Source organism: Canis aureus, chromosome 6, assembly GCF_053574225.1.
Source record: "Canis aureus isolate CA01 chromosome 6, VMU_Caureus_v.1.0, whole genome shotgun sequence".
NCBI classification, from domain to species: domain Eukaryota; kingdom Metazoa; phylum Chordata; class Mammalia; order Carnivora; family Canidae; genus Canis; species Canis aureus.
This window is the reverse complement of record NC_135616.1, coordinates 36,554,782-36,576,720: the sequence shown is the minus strand read 5'-3', so window position 1 is coordinate 36,576,720 and position 21,939 is coordinate 36,554,782. Positions and strand designations below refer to the sequence as shown.

The window sequence follows — 21,939 nt, the reverse complement described above, 5'->3', positions numbered from 1 at the left end:
TTTTCTTTAATATACATGGGTTTCTTCGGGTTCTTTCTTTTTGAGTGAGCCTTAGTGTGACTAGAAGTTTGTCATTTTTTTAAAGATTATATTTATTTATTCATGAGAGACAGAGAAAGGCAGAGACATAAGCAGGCTCCCCATGGGGAGCCCCGATGCGGGACTTGATCTCAGGACCCCAGGATCATGACTTGAGCTGAAGGCAGCTGCTCAACCACTGAGCCACCCAGACGTCGCAGAAGTTTGTCAATTTTATTGATCTTAAAGTACTAGCTTCTTGTTTCTATTGATTTTTGTCTTTTTTCTGTTTCATTTTTCTATTCTTTGTTACTTGCCTTTTTGTGTTTACTTTCTTTTTTATTTTATTTATTCATGATAGAGAGAGAGAGAGATGGGGGGGGCAGAGACACAGGCAGAGGGAGAAGCAGGCTCCATGCTGGAAGCCTGACGCGGGACTCGATCCTGGGACTCCAGGATCAGTCCCAGGGCCAACGGCAGTCGCTGAACCGCTGAGCCACCCAGGGATCCCCCTTTTTGTGTTTACTTTCATTTTAATTTGCTCTTTTGTAGTTTTTAGTTTCTTCAGTAGAAACTGATGTTATTGATTTAAGACTTTTTCTAATTTTCTAATATTAGTAAATCAGTGCTATAAATTTTCTTCCAAGTACTGCTTTAGCCATTTTCCACAAATTTTATACATTTTCATTTTCATTCAGTTCAAAATATTTTCTAATTTATGTTTTTATGTTTTCTTTGTCTCATTGGTTGGTTGTTTAGTTTCCAAACATTTGGGCATTTTTCACGTACTTTTCTGAAGATGATTTCAAATTTCATTATGGTCATAGAACATAATTTGTATGAAGAATTAATTTAAATTTATTGAGGTGTTTTCCTGTCCCTAATCTTCCTTTCCCCACCCTTATGATCCTTTTTTCTTGATAATAAGCTTAAGTTAGTTTTTTGTATAATAACCTTTATATTTGCTTATGTTTGTTTTATATGTTGTGTTGGAGGTTATTCTTTACTGACAATCCCAGCTAAGAGACCCAGGTGTCTTTCTGTTTAGTCACTGATTTCTTAGATGATGCTCATACACTTACTGCTCATTAAAGATCTAAAACCTAGGAGGAAGAGGATGTAATAGTTGTAAAATGTGAAGTATTGAAATACCAAAACAAAAAGGTCAGGTAGCATTATTCTTGTCTCCAAGGCAGTATATGTATTATTTAGTTAGTTCACCTTTGAACAAAGCTGTTGATTACATTTATGTATTTATTAATTCATTTATAGGCTTTTTATGGAAATTCTCAATGACTGTTCTGATGTGGATGAGATCAAATTCCAAGAGGATGGCACTTGGTGTCCAATGAGACCGAAGAAAGAAGCTATGAAAGTGTCCAGCCAGCCATGTACAAAAATAGAAAGTATGTGCAGAATGGCCAAAGATAGCAAAGCAATGAGACTCCTGCAACGTTGTCTTTATCATTAACTTTGGCCACTAGAACTACATTTGGAGCTCAGTTTGAGAACTCTGTCTTTTGATCATCTGTTACATGTGTAATTTCCCCCAAGTGATTTTTACTCTTTCCTTAAGAAATGTGCTAAAGTTTATACCATCTTATAATTAGATTTTTCATAGTATATTTACATATTTTTATATATAAAATAGATGAAGCACTCATCTAAAATCATTTTAATATATGGTGTTTGTTACAAAATGAAAAGTTGTAAATGACATTTGTATGGACAGTTTTTCAGGATTGTTTATAGAGTACATTTTGGGAGAACTGCAAGTGGAGGTGTGCCTAGAGAGGCCACAGAGTCCATCAGTGGAGGGTGAGGGCAGGTGCTCACAGATTAGTTGCTAAAAAAGTGAACAGGTTGTTTCCATCTCTTTGTGGGAAAGACTTTGACCATTGCCCTGGTTTCCTCAGATGTATGCTCAGCCTCTGACTCCCTATAGCTGTCCACACTATGTGGGGAAACTAAAGGCAGAACAATTGGAACCCATAGGTGAACTTAAAGTTTTCTTTTCTTTCTTCCTTCCTTTTTTTTTTTTCCAAAGATTATACGTATTTATTCATGAGAGATACAGAGAGAGAGGGAGAAGCAGGCTCCCTGCGGGGAGCCAGATGCAGAACTTTATCCCAGGACGTTGGGATCACAACCTGAGCCGGAGGCAAATGCTCAACCACTAAGCCTCCTGGGTGCCCCTTAAAGTTTTCTTTTTATCTGACATAGTCCACTCACTGCAGTTAAGTTTCATGCTGATTATATTTTCTAAATGTAATGAATAATGGGTACTCAGAGTGAAACAAAAGATTCATGTCAATATTAGTCATTCTCCTGGGGCACTGGGTGGCTCATTTGGTAGAGCATGTAACTTTTGATCCTCAGGGTCATCAGTATAAGCCCCACATTGGGTGTGGAGCCTACTTAAAAAATTTCATTCTCCCGTGGTTGTTACTGAACCTATAGATAGAATGATCAAGTTTTCGCTCGTCTTTGAGAATAGTGATTTAGTTGATTAGTTGCTCTTCCATTATCACCAATGTTAGTTTTCTGTTAAACAGATTATAGGACATAATGTAATTTCTGTGAGATGATGAGTTAACATACGGTATATGTGGGCAGAAAGAACCTAAGTGATTAGTAGATAATTGATAAGAAAAGCTTTAAATGTCTGAATAACTTAAATGAGAAGTTTGGAATTCTTTTAACTCATCAAGGTGAAAATCTTTATCAACTTCTGGCTTATGGTGAGGGGGCCTATATGTTCTCTGACATGAGTACCATTGCTTTGCTAGAATGAAAGTATCTGATTCTGACTTAACACCTCCACATACCTGTGAGAATACACAGCTACTGAAGCATATACTCTTGTCTGTGGCTGGAGATTGGACCCATAACCCTGGGCTATCTATAAAATGACTGCTTACCTGGGGAGACTTACCTGGGGAGACTGCTTACCGCAGGATCTGAGCAAATCCTTTGGCAGTACAGGAGGCATAAGAGCATGCTGTCCATAGGAGGCTTTGACCCTCTGGAAAGGCATAGAGTTTACCCTTTCCCTTCAGGTAAGCAGTCATTTTACAGATAGATGTCTGGAGTTAAGGATTTAGTCTCTATCTCTTGGGTAGAGTATGTGGCTTTACTGGCTGTATATTCTCCTGGACTTGCTGCGCAGTTACGATTCTTATGGTTAGAGTTTATTTGTGTTGAATGATTTTTTTTTCTTATACTTCTCTTCCCTACATCAGGTTCAAGTGTCCTCAGTAAGCCTTGTTCAGTGACTGTAGCCAATGAGACAAGCAAGAAAAAAGTGGATGTTATTGACCTAACGATAGAAAGCTCTTCTGATGAAGAGGAAGACCCTCCTGCCAAAAGGAAATGCATCTTTATGTCAGAAACACAAAGCAGCCCAACCAAAGGGTTTGTTAATTTATAGTTCACTATTGTTTATTACACTCGGAACTAACTGTTCTTGGTACAGGTTTGTAAATGTCTGAGAGTTTACATAAAATTACATAAATGTCTGAGCATAACCATAGAAGGCTATTTTTGTTTGCCTTTGTTGAGTTGAAATATTTTCAAGAGAGCACATTGTTTAAAGGAGAGAAATTTTGATGAAATTATTAACATCTTTGGGAAGTGAGAGTTGAAATCTTCTCATGTCTAAGTATTTATTTCATAATTGATTCTTTTTTGTCATTTTGTGGAACCTATTTGTAACGAGTAAGTTTGGCATCACAGACCAACATGAGTAAGTAAGCCTGGCATAAAAATGGAGTGTGGCATTGGGAATCTGACAAGTGCGGATTCCAGTTTTGAAACCATTGCTTACTTGGTCTGGGATCTTGACTGAAATACTTGTTTGAGCCTCCCTTTTCTACTCTGTAAAATGGAGTCAAATAATGCCTACCTCATAAAATGACTGTCAGGTTTCAATAAGATAGTGAAAGAGCTTAGGCTCAGTGTCAGGCATGTGGTAGTCTCTCAATAAATTATTGCTTGCCTTCCTATTTCATCCTCTCCAGGGCAAACTGTAGGCAAGTAAATGTGCTCTAGCATGTATATTTTATGACTCATGTAATTGCTGTCCTATGTAGTAGGTGATAGCTTGGAGTATCTAGCAACAGGCACTTCTTAGAAATTTTGGAAACTGCAAGAAAGTAGCAGGGGGTTTTCCTGACATCTCATGAACATACTGTTTTGGACTTGGGTGTGCCATCTTGTCCTTTGGACCTATCAGTGCACTTATTTTTTTTCTAATGGCTTTATTGGAGTATAACTTACATGCCATAAAATCTTTCTATCTTAACTATTAAGTTGTCCAGTTCATTGATTTTTAGTAAATTCAGAGTTGCCCAGTCATCATCAAAATTCAGTTGTAGAATATTTCCAACACATAGTAAACTTCCCTCATGTTCACTTTTGCTTGTTCTAGATATTTTTAATAAATGGAATTATACTGTCAGTGTATTTTAGTTTAAAAAATCTAGAAGTTGTAGCTACCCAGCTCATTCCATGAAATCTTAATGCCTAAATGAGATTTACACATTAACAACCATGCATAATGAAGCTGGTTCACATTATTAGCAAGATCACTGAAAATTCTAAATTCAGTCTTAAGTCATTTAATTATATGTTAAAATGGCATCCATTACCACAAAGTAGGGTTCATCCAGGAATGCTTCATTGTTAGGAAATACATTGATAAAATAGATTGTGTCATAAGGATAACTATGTAGTCATCTTAATGGAGTCTGGAAAAGTATTTAGTTCATTAATAACCATTTCTGATAGAAAGTCTTTGAAATAACAATTCACTTAATGGTTTGAAGGGTTTACCACTGAAGCTGATTGATTCATTCTTGGGCTGCATTAATCAAAGAAGCATAGTGTTTAGGATTATATACTCACACTAGTTTTATTCTGTTTAAGGCTAGATGATTTTTACTTAATATCATTTTAGATATAAAATGTGCATCAGAAGATGGGAACAGGGTGGTAAAGAGTGCAGACTGTAGCATGATGGATGGATGTATCTAAGGACTGACTCTGTTAAGCCAGGAAAAGAGAAGATGTGATAATGTAAATATCTTGTAGTTCTTAAAAGCGAATCATTGATGAGGTGAATTAAGTTTATTCTATGTTACAACATTTGGGAGATCTAAGTCCAGTGGAGGGAAGATACATGGAAAGACTTTCAATTAGAGCTGAACATTAGGAAAGTTGATGTTTTGTGCTAAGATCACATTTTCTGTGTTGAGGTAGGATGTATGCCACCTGTCCCAGTGGGTGTCATGGAGACCCATCTATGATTATATCATCTCTGTAATCCCTTCCAATTCTTTTTTTTTTTTTTCCCCTTCCAACTTTTAATGCTTTTGTGGTTTTGTTCCTGGTCCATCCTTTTCATATTCTGTCTTATGACGTAGCATCTATGATTTTCTTGGTTTTCCTCTCCTGTGTAACTTTATCATAGGAGTTCTTGGTCAATGATAGTAAGCAAATGAGAAAGAATAGAGAATGAGAGACCAGGAAAACTTGCTTTCAATTACATTCCAGAGAGCAGTTATTTTTTAAGAGGTATTGTTTTAGTAAAATACTTTTTTTAAAAAAAGTTGTATTTATTTTAGAGGGAGAGAGAGAGTACACATGAGTGAGAGAAGAAGGGGCAGAGGGAGAGGGAGAGAGAATCCAAGCTGACTCCTTGCTGAGTACAGAGCCCGACACAGGGCTTGATCTGAGCTGAAACAGAGTCAGACACTCAACTGACCGGGCCACCCAGGGACCCCTAAAAATTGTTCTTAAAAACAATTTTACAGTTGTTTTATAATCAAGAGATAGAATGCATTCCACCTAGGCATAACTTCTGTTAACTTTTTGATAGTTCTCCTTCAAGCCTCTCTCCTTGCGTACTTTCTCTAGTCCTTAAATGTGGTCATATAGTAGCTATCAGAAGAGATTGGCACCTTAGTCTAAGACTTTTAAAAAAAATGCCTCTGATATTTTTCTACATTAAAGGATAATTTTAAATATTATCTCCCCACCCATTCCCTGAACCATTGAATGATTGCTTTGTCATTAATAAGGTATTCTAAAGACCAGAATAGACAAGAATAGGGATAAATATGTATTTCTGTGGATTAAGACTCATTAGGAATTGGTAACAAATTGAATCTTTTTTGTTTGTATGACAAAGTGGGAGCACACAGGGAATTTCAGGCTTATGGATAAAAATTCAAGTTATTGAACTGTTAATTCATTTTCAGACATGTAAGTCTGGGCCAAGTATGATGAATTCAGTGATCCAGTACATAGTTTAGAATGCTAGTATTTGCTGTCTAGCAGTGTTCCAACAACTTGCCTTTGTGCTGTGATGTTATGGATGAAGCTACAAAAATTTAAAATATGTATGAACACATTCATAATGTGTACCTCTGCTGTGTATTTGCCAATCCTATGAGGAGGCAGTAACATGTTAACAAACTTTAAATTTTTTAAAATTACTTCATAGTATCACATTTTTATACCCACTATTCCATCAGATATGGCCATTTACATTTCTCCATGGTCCCTGTTATTCCATACTTATAAATCCATCTATTTTTTGTATAGACATTAGAATCATTTATCTTTCTGAATATAGTCCTTGTGAATATTCTAATTAAACCCAAAATCTGCTACCAGTGCATAATTTGATAATGGTCACAAGTGACTAATTTACCTCTTCTATAAATATGGAATTTGTGTTAATGGTTGCAAAGTTCAGGTAATAGAAATTAATCTGCACAAAATAGTTTTTCATGTTTGCCAAAGTTTTAGATGTTGATCTAAGAATTTGTACCTTCATTGGATTTTGACATTTTTGTGTTGTCACCGTCAAAATTTTGTATTGGAGAAACAAGTAGTAGTTACTTAAATTTCGTGTTATGAGAACAGAACCTGTATTAGATGTACTGTGGTGATAGGCCGTGTCTTGGGTCGCTGACGTGATGCTACAGCTGTAAGTAATGGAGCCGGGGAGGAAAGTGAGTTTTGTTGTTGTCTTCTATAAATCTGATTCAAGTTCATAGGTCAATTCAGGATCAAGACAAAAGAAACTTTTCAGTGTGAGATACTGAAGAAGGAGAAGGGAGAACAGGAGGAAGGTAGGCACAGCCGTGTGCACGTGTGTGTATCTTCAAAGTCTTGTCTCTTACATTTCAAAAATATGATTGAGGTATTAATACTGTGAGACAGCCAGAATAATCAGAGTCACTTTTTAAACCCCCTCCTCAGCATGAGTGTACCGGTCTCTCTCCTTAGCCCCTACATCCCCTTCCCCAGTTTTAGGTACACATTCTTGTGTGGGAGGTAGGGTAGGTCACTTTGAAAACCCTTTTGGTGATGACCTATTGTACTTTCATTCCTGTAAAGGACCACGGTTTTTGTTTTTGTTTTTATAAATTTATTTTTTATTGGTGTTCAATTTGCCAACATAATAACACCCAGTGCTCATCCCATCAAGTGTGCTCCCCTTAGTGCCCATCACCCAGTCACCCCCACCCCCCACCCACCTCCCCTTCCACCACCCCTAGTTTGTTTCCCAGAGTTAGGAGTCTCTCATGTTCTGTCTCCCTTTCTGATATTTCCCACTCATTTCTTCTCCTTTCCCCTTTATTCCCTTTCACTATTCTTTATATTCCCCAAATGAATGAGACCATATAATGTTTGTCCTTCTCCAATTGACTTATTTCACTCAGCATAATACCCTCCAGTTCCATCCACATCGAAGCAAATGGTGGGTATTTATCATTTCTAATGGCTGAGGAATATTCCATTGTATACATAAACCACATCTTCTTTATCCATTCATCTTTTGATGGACATCGAGGCTCCTTCCACAGTTTGGCTATTGTGGACATTGCTGCTAGAAACATCGGGGTGCAGGTGTCCCGGCGTTTCATTGCATCTGTATCTTTGGGAGGACCAAGGTTTTAAACCTCTAGGAAAAGATGTGCTTTAATAATACATAATTTATTTTATCTCATCCCCAGTTCTTTCTTTCCCTGCCCCACAGAGTCTGCCTTATCTAGTATTGCTCACCTCCTGCCTGTGGTTTTAGAGACCAAGAAGCCTTCTGATTCTAAGCCAGACAGGTTGCTCTTTAGATAATAACTTCCATCTTCAGCCCTCAACCCTCAACCTTCAATCCTCTGGGAAACGCGTTTGAAATACTAGGCTTCTGCTGTCTCAAGCATATTGTCTCCTATGGATCCATTTTTAAGACTTTTGAACTCTGACCTATGTTGTTTATTCACTATTCTGAGAAAAACAACACAGTTGCCAGCACAGCTGTATATGCCTCTCAAGATGACTTCATTTTTCACATTTCCGATGCTGTTCATATTTTTGAAAAATAGTATAGAATAAGAGCTAGACAAGATCCTCATGTCATCATGCAAACTAGTTTTAAATGACTCTAGTGTCTTAATAGGTTGTGATTATTTCAATGGTTGGAGATTTAAATTGAGGTCATGAAATAGTTCTGTCAGTTGTTTAGAGTATGAAAAGTATCATGCAACTTTGTTATCAATTCTTATCACTAGTGTGTAATAATCGGAGCAGTAATGGGAAGTATTTCGACCAAAGGCCCATTTAGAGGTCCTAGTTGTCCTCTCATTCTAGCTTTATGATTATGGTGCTAAGTTTCTGTTGGTTTTACTTTTTGTAGTAATTCCTTTCAACTGCATAATTCTGTGCCTCTCTCATTAAGCTTAACAGTAGTTCATTGGCAGTGCTTTGGGATGCTAACATTAATGTCCCTGTGTCCTTGTCCCTTCTCCTTTTTTTAACTTAATAAATTTTATTTTTCAAAACGTACAGTTGGTGGGACTTGCTTATGCATCTTTACTAGCAGCAGGGGCATCTCCACCATTGGTATTTGTGGTGTAAGTCACTTGAATGCTGTGTTTTGAAAACAGTTCAAGGAGTCCTTTACTCAGGAATTCCTGAAGGGGGCTGCCCTGGCCAGGGAATTATGAATCTTCAGTTTCTCAGATACAATAGCTGGGGTTAACTAGCTTATAAATGGGAAATTCCTTACAGAGTTTGACATATTAATAAGAGCAGGTTATTGATCTTAGGTCTCAAACCCTGGCTTTGGACTATTTCTTTTTGGTCTGTCCCCAGATTTGTTCACTGAATCTTTATCTTTCTTGGATGAGTTTACTGCATCTGTTGTTTTTTTTTTTTTTTTTTTTTTTTTTCTTCTTGTCCTTGGATGGCATCATGAAGCTCAGAGCAGCTGCTACTGCTGCAACCTCGCTAAGATGATGGACACAAAAGATGACCACCATCAGCTATAGGATCCCTAATATTTCTTATTTTCTTGTGTACGTTCAAGATGTTTTTCTTGTTAGGTTCTGATTGTTGACCCTGGGTGTCTAAGAGAGAATGAAAGTTACATAGGTAGAATGCAAAGTCCTCTCTCTTTATTCTTGACATTTGAAAAAAAAATGATTAATTATACTGCTTGAAATTATAAAGCTATAAATATATATGTATGTATTTTTATATGCATATATATAAAAAGCCAATTATGTATTTCTTAAGGGTGTTTAATTTGTATTCTTAGTAGTATGATTAGTTAGTTTCAAGGTCTACCCTTTTAAAGTAGATGGTATCATAGTAACTTAACATTTTTACTTCTGGACATTTTATTTTAAATCTTGAGAAATCATCTTATTCTAATTTTGGATTGCTGCCTATTATCAGGTTGGCTGGCTTTAGGATTGGCTATCTTTATCTTTGCTCAGGTGATTCTCAGATAAGATTGCTGGTAATTAACACAGTTTGAGTTAGAAGAGCTTCTGGTTGAGCTATAGTAAGTAGATTCACTTATAAAGGTGCCATGATTTAAATAAAATCTTAAGAGTCCATTTTTATTTCTAAATTTCTTTATAGATAAAATTACTAATATCCACATCTGTGTTACACATACATTAATAAAAGCATATGTAAAGTACATTTCTATTTGTGGTTGAAAGTTTTCTGTATTGCTCCAGCACTGTACATTATGTTTAATGCCAGCTTGCTCTTATGTCACAGCTGCTGTTGAGAGCCAGCATACGTTCATGTTAAAATGAAGTCTGTTAAGAAAGAGGAGAGTAGAGTGGAGGACTGTGTAGTAAGTAGCCACCATGTAGCTGTGTTGAAACTTAGTGCGCTTACAGCTGAGAATGCCCAGTGGTACAGCCCTTCTCTCCTATGAACTAACAGCCAGATTGTTTGTAATTTCCCATGCTATTTAAAACAGGGTTCTCATGTATCAGCCATCTTCTGTAAGGGTGCCCAGTGTGACTTCGGTTGATCCTGCTGCTATTCCGCCTTCATTAACAGACTACTCAGTACCATTCCACCACACGCCAATATCAAGCATGTCATCAGATTTGCCAGGTATGTGAAGAGTTATTGTATTTTGTACCAAGTTTTATTTATATATACTCATAATCTGTGGAGCAAATGTAGTGTTAAAATTTAAGCAAATACTAAGGAAATTTGGAGGCTTCATTCAAAGGTAGTATCTGTTTTAATATATCACATTCAATTCCTATCATTTTAACTACAGAGCAATCTATAGATTCCTGATAATAGGAAATATAGTAGGATAGTAGGAAAATTTTGGAGACTTTCCTCTCCCTCATAAAGAATTTGTACTCAGTGACATTTTCTTTATCACAGAAGCTTCACAGGTTCTGGAGAGTATTTTCTCATGATCTTGGTAGCCTCTCACAGGTTCAGAACATATTGCTATACCATGGGGTTAACATTACCCATAACAAAACCCCTATGGGGTTTTTTCCCTCTGTAAAAATAGAATCTACCAGCTGTTTCCTTAGAGCACTGCTTAATATTTAGTAATATCTCTTATGTGTATATTAACATTTGAAAAATTCAGTGCTGTTTGAATTACTTTAGAACCAAGGCCATATAATAAAATTTGGAACTCCCCCTCCCCCCCACGTTTCTTCCCTCCATAGCCATTGTTTTTGCAGATATTTTTTGTCAATCAAATTTGAGCAAGCTGAAACCAGTGCCTCTTGTATTCATGACTTCCTTTCTTTCTGAGGGGCCCTTTTTGTGGAATATAGTTCCCTCCTCCTGTTACTAATTTTCTTTTCTAGATTTGTGAAGTTAATTTTGACCCACAATTTATTTTTCTTATCCTCTTAATGAGGTTTTTATTTTAAACATGGTATGTATTCTATTGGGCAAAATTTGTGTTGTTGAAACAATTGGTAGTTGTGTTACCTGGCCTAATGTAATCTTGCCACTTGAAATTTATTCAGATTATATGAATAAAATTTAATCAAGGAGAATAAACCACTAATACTATCTATCACGAAGTTTCAGAAAGCCTACTTAACTATGTTTACTTCATGTGTACTTGGGGAATTGGTATTTTAAAACATTGTTAAGCCCAGCCGGCACCAATTAAAAAATATTCGTTGTGTACAAAACTTGATGCTAAGGTACAGAGATGGTTTCGTGGTCCATAAGACTGACGGAACTCAGAGGTACTTGATTCCTAACTGCCGTGTTTTCCTTTAACTTCGGCTAGTTTTAAATGAGGTTAAAAAGTGTTCACGTGTCATCTTAGTATGTGTTATAAACAAGCATTATGGAAGGATTTGTTTTCCTAAAGCTCTTGAAATACAAATTAATGCTAAAAAAAACCTTACTAAAGTGACCCTGGCCATTAAGAATAGAACAGCCACAATTTACAAATCACTTGCTCTGTTAGTTTTCACATTCTGTGAGTCTGGATGAATTTTTAATTTTGTTGGAGAATTTACATTATTTCAAAATTTGCATAAAGTGAGACTATAAAATGTGCAGATTTAAGAAGCAATAGATTATGTTAACTGTGTATTTTGTAAAATACATTTCAAGCTGGTATTAAGAAACTAAAGTTAATATGCAAGGTTGATATTTGGCCAGTATAAACCAGTGTGGGGTTACTGGTTATTGAAGTGTTGAAATGCTTTCTTACCAGTTGATAAATTGGAACAGAAAAGGATCAATTGTACTTTATAAGAATTACCAGTTTATCATCATGTATGAATTATGTAGCAATTACTACATCTAAATAGTTTAGCTTTTACTTTGGTTTTATTGTTAATGTGCTCTTTTGTAGTTAGTAATTATTTTGGTTTTATTTTTGTGCATAATTTTTATGTAATCAGTCCTAATGTGCAGAGTTGATATTTATAAATTTAATAATTTATAATAAAATATTAAATAGAACATCAAGAATGGAGAGATGACAAAGTTTTAATACATTTCTTAACATTCCTTTTAAACATAAACGTGAATCTTCTGAATCTGCAGGAGAACAAAGAAGAAATGATATTAATAATGAACCGCAGCTTGGAACATCTCCTGATACTGTGCAACAATGAATACAAAATAAAACAAATAATTTGTATTTATGGAATGGAAAACAGCTTGATTATTTCAAGAAAAAATATGACTGCCTTATTATTTCTAGTGCCATATTGTCAGGTGCGAATGGAGCTCAAAAGTTGTATCATTAAAATTGGGAAGTGCTAAACATTTACATATTTAACCATGTAGCAATCCTGTAGCAATCATGTTTTGTTAAAGTTCATGGCTCAAGGAAAATGTGGTGTTACTAATAAGATATGTAGAGTAGATTTCACATAAAGAAGCAGTTAAAACCTAAAAACTACAATTTTATCATCAGTGTTACTAAAACATTTAGAATGTACGATCAGAATTTTAACACTGCCTGCTTTTAGTTAAAAATAATTGAGCATTTTCAATCATGAAATACTTAGGTGGGCATAAAAATATATCAGTACAACATGCTGCAATGGAAACTTAAGGTGAAATAAGAAAACAGCATTCTACTAAACTACAAAACAAGGCAGTAACATTTTAATCTGTATTCGTGAAACTCCATCTATTTCATATCAGAGCTTTAATAGTATGCTTAAAATGTAAGATGCAAGACTTTGATAGTAGTTTAAAGTTTTTTGTCAGAAGGAATAACATCTGAAATCTATTGAATTTCAGTGTTACTGTTAGAGAAAAAATGGTTTCAGTGAGAAATATTTACATTAAAACATTGGATTTTGTATGGAGGGTATATATAATAATGCTAGGGGCATAGTCAGGAGTTTCAGCCAAACCAAGAAACATTTCTAGGTGTGCCATGGCATTTTATGGATCATCATATTCAGTTATCCTTGGATAAGGTGTCAAAAGATACAGATCAAGTAAATGTCTTAAATCTTTCATCGGTATAAATTGACTGGCACATGAGATGATCATCAAAGAGAATTATAGTACATCTGAAGAGCTGGGAATTGAAATAATGAAAATGTGAAGAATCTTTGCACCTTGATGAGCAGCTTCCAGTGCTGGAGCTGCACAGTTTAGAAATTATATCAAGACTGTATTTATTTAAATTGTAGTTAAGAAGTGGGAATAGTTAAACATTTAGAAAATGAGCATTTTTGAGTGATTTGGCTTCAGTACGCAATGCAAGAGATATTTTAGCTTTATAAAAGAGGTTTAAGTTATTCACATGGACTGAGTGATTCAACAAACATTAAAAATGATTGAACATATAAAATTAAGTAGGCTATAAAAAGCTGAAGCTATTATTAAAAATGTTAACACCATTTGAAGCAAAACCAAATTAATAAAATTAAGTCAGTTAAAGGATAATGCCAATAAACTATAATTGTGACTTAATAACAGAAATGTTGAATATATAAAATTTTAAAGGTATTATAAGGGCTAGACATTTTGAATTACTGTTCAGCAGAAGTAGAGGATTTACTGACCAATATCATTGATGTGAAGAGAAACTCTCAGCTTATTTTGAGATGTATCATCTACTGATTATGGGGAAGTCATTGGAAAAGTTAATCGTGATCCCCTTTGTCCAGTGTTGCCTAGACTCCCTTGTATCCTACAGCTAGTGATAGGCATATGGAGTGAAAAAACTGTATCAACAACAACAGTTTTTAAAAATGCTTTAGAAATTAAATTATTTCTTTTAAATGATTGGTGCTATAGCTTGTATCACTTGATAAGCCTTTTTATCATATCCTTAGTGATTATAAGGGAATAAATATACTTTAAAAGAGGTATAAATTATTCATACTGGTTATTAAATATTTTAAATATCATTTCCACGAATACTCTATTTTGAGTAACAGTCTAATATCAGACTTTTATTCTGTATGATTGTTACATTTGAGGTGACGTTGAAGCCAGCATATATAAGTTCATAGAATTGAACAGAAATTGGCCTGTCTCACTGACCTATACCTAGTAATTTTTTTAACGTTTTGAAATTTAGAGAGTTTTAGGTGAAACTTATCTTGAAGTTTATTGCTAGACTTTTCAGACTTGAAATTTTTTTATTATTTATTGTTATAATTTTAATACTTCCAAATGGTATTACTGGGCAAACTATTCCACACTCCTGTTTCTAAAAGCATAATTGGAGAATCCCAGATCTTTGGTTTAGAAAATGTTAGCTTATAACCCACTAAGCCCTACTAAGATTTGACTTGTAAGTGAGCAGCAGTTAACCAAGTGCTTGCTTTGTGCAGAGTGTTGAACTGTGTACTACTCCTCATGTGGGGACAGGCTGACAGAGAGCAATCCATGAAACAGACATCTGTTTAAGAAGTGCTATTTTAGATGAAGTTCATTGTGGTGTATTTCTAAAAAATAAATGTGAAGTATCTTAAGTGCCTAAGTATGTTTTTTTTTTTTTTTTAATGATCCGAATCCAGATCATTTTCTTACTGTTTTTATTGTTTCTCATTCTGTTAAGTGATGAAGGGGAAAAGTTTGCTTTGACTAGTCTTACTTCTCTGGAAATTTTTGGACTGGTCCCTTTTAAGTCTCTGGGAGGCGGTTTTTCCAGTTGTTTTATGAGGGGAATATGTGCATTTTGGAGTTTTATGAACTTTAAATATCACTGATTGTAATATCAAACTTCTCTTTGGCAGAATGGTAAGCACTTACCCAAATGTTTTATGACTCATGAAATACAAAATGATTTTGGGAAATAATTCTTGTCTCCAAAATATGAGACAACTATTAACAAAGCATTTTTGTTTTAGGTTTGGATTTTCTTTCCCTTATTCCAGTTGATCCCCAGGTATGTATCCTGAATTTAAGCAACTAATTTGTATTTGATTGTTATGTCATACTAACTAAAAATGACCAGTTGCATAAAATCAGGACAGTCAACTTTCAGTTACTTAACTTGATGGAAAGGAATGACTATAAATATTTCACAATTTTATTTGAAGGAATAAAGTTGCTGTTTTAAAATTTGTGGTATTTTGACTTGATACCTGAATTTTTAATTGTATTTTATTTAGTTCATTTCTTACAAGCACTTGAGTGATTAAAATGAAAGGAAGCAGTGATGACTGGAAGTTAAAACTTTACAGAGATTATTTGTGAAACACTTGTTCTATATGTCAAAAAGAGCGGAAGCCAATTCAACAGACTTGAATCATTAGCTTGCTTCTCTTCCTGGTGTTTAGAGGCAGTCAGATTCAGACTTTAGGGATGCCCCAATCTAAAGTTGCTGTATATCCGTCATTCCTGTTTTCTCTGCCAGCGATAAGAAACTCGAGTATCTCCGAGTCCTGACCTGAAGACCTGCAGTAAACCTGGACTGATAGGTGGATAGCAGAGGCAGAGCAGAGGAGGGAAAGGCGTGGGAGAAGCGGAAGGGGAAGGGGACACAGAGAGACTTTGAGAGAATTGCTGAGGGTAGGGAGGGCCAGAGGAAGACCCACACCCCACTGCATCCTAGGCTGCCAAGGCTCGTGGCAGTCCCCCGTGTCAGTTCTCTGTGTCTGAGCCCTGAAATAGCACTGGAGATTTGGGCCCAGGGTAATGTGTAGAATGAGGAGTTGTTCTCACCTTGAGTGACTTTGTTATTACATCAATAGATTGTATAACCAGAAGTACATGTTTTTCTAGGAAATGGATTCTTCAGGCTTAAAATGTTACTGATTTTTATGAGAATCTTCCTTTAACAATGATTTTGGAGCCCAGAGGGTTTTGATTCCATAGTGCTGTTCGGCATGCTTAGTGTCCAGCTGCCTGACTTGGTAGGCCAGTAGAAGGATGAGGTTGCGCCTTCAGTTGCCCTTCGAATCCTTAGATTGTTCTCCTTTACATCCATGATGCCCGTGCGCCCTGTCATCTCTGTGCAGATATGTGCCGGTTACCCATGGAGGATAGAGATAGAGGAAAAATGGCTGCAGCCCGAGTATTACGAGAATTCACAGGGCCTATTGATAGCGGGACTATGGTGTCTTGCATTCATCTTATAAATGAGAGAGCACCTCTTTGTTAGAAGTTTCTGGGCTTTTTTCCAGATTCTTTCCCCAATATTGGTGGAAAATTGGAATGGATTTGATTTTAAAGAAGTTTAATACCTGACAGTTGTGCTCTCTTTAGAGCTTCTAGAAGCTCTTTAAGAATGATTCCCTGTTCCCTGCCCCCTTTAGCCAGTATCCCTTTGATGTCTTTGTGCATGGCATTCATTTTATTGATAAACCAAGACCCTTATCCATCCTAAACACTACGTTTTTAAAAAAAGGGAGCTTGAATTTTATTTGTTGCCCTTCTGCTGACTGGCAGAGTAAGCCTGGGGCTGTTTGTTGGTATTTTAAGATCTTTTGGAAGATGGTGTAGTCAAAACAGCTTTAGTTTTCAGTTCCTGTTTGGTAACTTAGTATCTGTAATAATAGGTTGAGAAATTTGTAGAATTGATGATATTGATAGGATATTGTTACTGATCTTCTTTCATACAGTTAATCTAAAGACAGACTTTTAGGACTTGTACATATTAGACCTCATTTATTTTACTAAAGCCAGTGCTGTTGTTTTCACATAAAACACTCATAAAACATAAAATAAAGCTGTTAGCTCCTGTCTCTCTACTTCTCTTGGACAATGTAAGAGTATTAAACTCAGGTTTGAATTTGGGAGTCAGAGATCAAGATGGTAAGGAAACTTGAAAAACGAATTCTTGGAGGGTGGGTATCAAGTCTCACAAGGAAGATTAGCTTAGATTAGATCTCCTTTAAGATTTATTCCAAAATTTTGTGATTATGTGGGATACGATAGTTCTACCATGTAGTCTCTATTTTAGAACAAATGCCGTCCTCCCGATTACGTGTCATTTTGTGTATGTCCAAAGGATTCAGTTGGCACTATTAAGATGATCTGTCTTAACATTATTCCTAAAGGGTCTGATTGATACTAAGTTTTGAAAGAATTACTGAATTTTGCATTGACATTTTTGCTTAATACCATTAGAAGTATTTGCTAGCCTTTATGATGTGATTTAAACCTAGTGTAAACACTTTTAGTGAGCAAATTCTTTTGGAAGTTAAGTATATGAGTCATAATTGTGGGATCAATACTTACTATTAAGTAATTTGGTTTATGGACATTTTGGTACTTGTACTTATATATTTGGTCACCGAAAATTCTACAAGATTTGAGAAAATGAAAACGATGTTGCACTCACTAAATACAGTAAAATAGCTAAATTCATGCCACCTTCCATCCAAAGATGGGAAGTTTTGAGAAATTTCTAAGTCCCACTGGGATTTAAATATGTGGCTGTCACTTGTGCATATCTAACAATTTCTAGTCTCTTTATTTAAAATCAATGTAGCCTCTTCCTCATCGGCATCATTGTTTGTTTCAAGCAGTACTGTCCTCCTATGTTTTTGGATAGTCTCACCTCACCCTTAACAGCAAGCAGTACGTCTGTCACCACCACCAGCCCCCATGAAAGCAGTACTCATGTTAGTTCATCCAGCAGCAGGAGTGAGACAGGGGTCATAACCAGCAGTGGAAGTAACATTCCTGACATCATCTCATTGGACTAAAGGAGGACTTCACTCGATTCTAGGAATCATTCATCAAAACTTCTTTCTTGGATCTCTGGTCCGTGGAAGCTATTTTTTTTGGTAACAATTACTTTGATATTTATTGATGTCAAATGGATTCTTTTGCTTTCTGAGAGACGAACACAGATGACGGCAGCAAGAACCAGATGACATGCAAGGATTTTTCTTACTCATGCTGTACTCTGAGCATCAGATACATTTGGCCATAACTGTATCTTCTCCAGAGATGGATTTCAATTTCATATGTTACTGAATGGATTCTACACACACATCAGTTAAAATTTTTTTTGTTGTAATAAACAGCAATAAAATTATGTAAATATTCAAGTAAACTTTTTTCTAGCTAAAGATGTAATCAATGATTCTAAAATGACAGCAACTTTTGTTTAACCTGATGTGAAGGAAAAATACATGGAAGGAAGTCATGTTTGCTGAATGAGTCCTTTCCACGGGAGATTTGTTCTGTTTCATCAAAGTAATGAAGTCTTGCTAAGCGGCCTGAGCTTGGGCTCCATTTTTCTTCCTGCAGTTCCTCTGTTCTTCCTAATTCCATCAAAGAAAAATGGCCTTTGTGTTTGTTACTCATTTTTCCCTGGTTGTCATTTACACTTTGATGTTGTTTGCTAGCACTTGCAGAGAGAAGTTCTGGGATTCGGCTGCTCTTTGTCAGTGATTGTGCTGAAGAACACTGCAGATTCTGCCCTGACATAATATGTGTTATTTTTGGTAATTGTACATTCTCATTCTAGAGATTTCTACAAAATTAGGCTTGCCTTTTTGAAAAAGAAATTCTGTGCGGCCATTGAATGTTGAATGAAATGTTTTTGGAGTGACATGTGGCTAGAATGTTCATTAGAATTTTGTGCACACTGGCCAGAAACATTGAGAGCTTCGAGGCAGTGAAAAAACAGGTTTGGGGGAGGTGGGAATAACAAAGTTTTAATCTCTTCCTAGGAACTTCTTTTGCTCATTTATTTTATAGAATAATATACAAATCTTTGTTGAAACTTCTCACATTTTAGTAACACAAAGTAAACAGGATTTAGAACTCTGGTCACATTTCTCACCAGTGCAGTCTCTGATGATTTTCAAACTTAATTAGAAGACACAAACCACTGCAAGGCATGGGGACTGCATCGGATTTCCTGTTCCTTTTTTTTTTTTTTTTTTTTTTTTTACAAGGAAATCTTTGGACAAGCAGAGTTAGAGATGTTTGAATTTAAAGTAAGGAAGGGTTGGGGAGGATGGGCCCACAGCTCACCTTGAAGCTCACTCAGAGTGTGCTTGATTTTAAATCCCTCAGGAGACCGAGTTTTACCCTTGGAGAAACATTTCAATCCACATTTTGTATTTCCCTTTGTTTCATTTGGCTCTCTAAATTTTTTGAGTTCTCAAGGACTTAATACTTTTCTAATGTTTGCCTTTCTCTCCCTAACTGTATCTATTTTAAAAATAAAACCCTTTTTAAAAATGACTAACCTGATTTCTCAGACTGAAGTGCCCAGATAAAGAGTACCAATTTCAGTTAGAATAGGGATACTGTTACATTATTTCTGGGTTGGTGTAACCCCAGGAAGCTGACTTGTCACTGCCTGGGTGGTTTTGTTTTTGTTTTTAAACACCTCAAGTTTTCATGGACGCTATACTCCTTTTGTACTGATTTAATTTCATGTGATTTTCTATGGCATCCCTCCTTTGGCTACGTCATCGCTTTACTTAATGTATTATTCCTTTTGGAGAGCTGCTTACTATTAAAAACATGGAAACAAACCTGAATCTTCTTGCAGTAGTTGCACCATCATTACCAGTTTTACCTTCTTGGCCATTAGATTGCCAATCCGTGTTACAGGCCTTTGGTTCAGATAGAGAATTTCTTCCTAGTAAAATTTTATGTTGCTGCTCTAAATACAGATGCAATTTCTGCTAACTCTGTAATCAGATAGAAGACATAACCCTGATTTGTGTGGTATCATTTGTTAATAAATAAATGATGTATATTTGTTATCATTTTGTTACTTTTAGATACTCAGACTCCCACTCCCCCACTTAATCAACAAAGTTTTATAAGGTTAAATGAAAATATATTCATAGAAATTAGTTTATTTACTTGGTTCTTGTAACCGATACCTCTGTACTTTTATAGTTGTGCTTTGTTTTCTTTTTTACTACTTTATGTGAACAGTTTTAGTGTTCATTTTTGGTGCTTTACACTGAAATTATATAAAATTTTAATTTATACAGGCAACTAACATTTTTAAAAATACACTTTTAAGTTTGTAATCTTAAAATTGGGGCTTTTGTGTATGTATCTTTGAAGGTGAGTACTTCTCTTTATGCTTTTGCCTTACAACAGCATGATCATTAAGTCATTATATATATATATTTTTTTTTTTGCATGGTCACCAAATACTGTTACTGAGACCCTGACTTAGTTTATTTTGCTTGCCCAGATTTCTGCTTAACCAAGTGTAATGCAATTTCAGAGGATGTTGTCTTAGCTGTTATTTAGACGTCAGCCAACTAGTGATTCTGTGGAGTGTCTTGTTTAAGGAAAGGAATGCTGACCTCAGCTGCTAGTCTACTCTTAAAGACACTGAGGAGGCAGCCTGTGGTTTTTATCTTCATTCACGGAGAAATGTTAAGGGCTTTTCCTTGATTTGGTGATTCCTGACACTGTAATTGGTGCTGAATATAGCTTCACAGCTAAACTCTGCTTATGTTCACTAACTTTCTGACCCTTAGGTGGGCCACTGTAGGATTTTGTAATTTCCATTTCTGCCCAGAAAGTAAAATACTTGGCATCTGTCATAGGATAATTATAAGGCCAAATGAAATAATAGAATTAAATTTAGGTTATGTGGAATTTATCTTATAATGTGCTTTGGGAAAGCTAGGATGGAAAGCCTATGATTAGGGGAAGGTTGTAAGTATAAGTAAGTTGAGCCATAACTCTTGACATAGAACAAGTTTCCCTCTGGTAGACTCTTAAAGAGAGTTTGAAGAAAAGATTAAAATGTTGGATTTTAGGTGAAGTGGTATTCAACAGAGATTCTTCTGACTTCTTGATACCTTTCAGGCATTCTGCCTTCAGACCAGTCCTGGACACTAGTCAGTTAGTAACCAAGTTTGTTTTTTTTCTGCTAATAAAGTATTCATTAGTTATGTTTTGTCTTTTTAAGTAAACTTGACTTTTACAAAGCATTAGTTTAATTCTCAGATAAGTTTTTCATTTCTTTCTAGTTTCCAGTTGGTACAAAAGCACTTAACTGTTTTCTCCCCCTCCCCCATTTTTAAAGTAAATGCTTGCTTTGCTAATTTTATTCATTTTGAAAAATGCAGAGCAGTGTGCCATTTAAACTTGAATGTGACGTGTTTTGTGGCCCTGGATCCATGTGCTGTGGGAGCTTGTCATTAAGATCAATGATTGATGATTCAGACAGATTCACCATTTTTTTCTGCTGCAGTTCTACATATGGTGAAACTTGTGGGAAACAATTTAAGAATTACTCTGCTTTTTTAAGAGTCTGATGCTCCTGTCAAATGAACGATTGGTTTGTAAGCCCTGTTTTTATGTTACTAGGGGCCACGCTCCCAATTCCTAGCAGAAACAAATAAAGCTATATAAAAGTGCCCATTCTTCTTTAATGCTTGCCTGATTCAATAATCTTTTTGTTTTTTCTGTTTATGTCAGTAATATATGCTCATTGTGGAAAAACTTAGACAATACAGAAAAGTATAAAGAAAAATAACCAAAATAATAAGCACTTTGATATTTTTGCATATTTCTTGCCAGTCTCTGCTACTTGTGTGTGTTTTTACATAGTTTTATTCATTCTCAGTATAATTTGTGTCTTTTTTTTTTTTCTCGGTCTACATGTCATATTAAAAACTGTCAACTTTTATTAATTGCATTATATTCCATTGTATGGATGTGTCATGATTCGTATCACCT

The 21,939-nt window shown here is 35.6% G+C and overlaps 1 protein-coding gene across 13 annotated transcripts in view; it reads left to right on the top strand.

The window, feature by feature from the left end:
- PIAS2 (protein inhibitor of activated STAT 2) overlaps nucleotides 1-21,939 on the top strand; it is a 147,223-nt gene that overhangs the window by 86,255 nt on the left and 39,029 nt on the right. For 7 of the 13 annotated variants that reach the window (XM_077900667.1, XM_077900661.1, XM_077900669.1 and 4 more), the window contains 5 exons: nucleotides 1,291-1,424; nucleotides 3,261-3,432; nucleotides 10,307-10,446; nucleotides 15,162-15,199; nucleotides 17,784-21,632. In XM_077900667.1, coding sequence (XP_077756793.1) covers nucleotides 1,291-1,424; nucleotides 3,261-3,432; nucleotides 10,307-10,446; nucleotides 15,162-15,199; nucleotides 17,784-17,966 — 667 coding nt within the window. In that variant the 3' untranslated portion in view covers nucleotides 17,967-21,632. Of the gene's footprint in view, nucleotides 1-1,290; nucleotides 1,425-3,260; nucleotides 3,433-10,306; nucleotides 10,447-12,381; nucleotides 12,556-15,161; nucleotides 15,200-17,749; nucleotides 21,633-21,939 lie in introns of those variants that run through there. The other 6 variants (XM_077900672.1, XM_077900673.1, XR_013381509.1 and 3 more) reach the window with 5 other exon arrangements.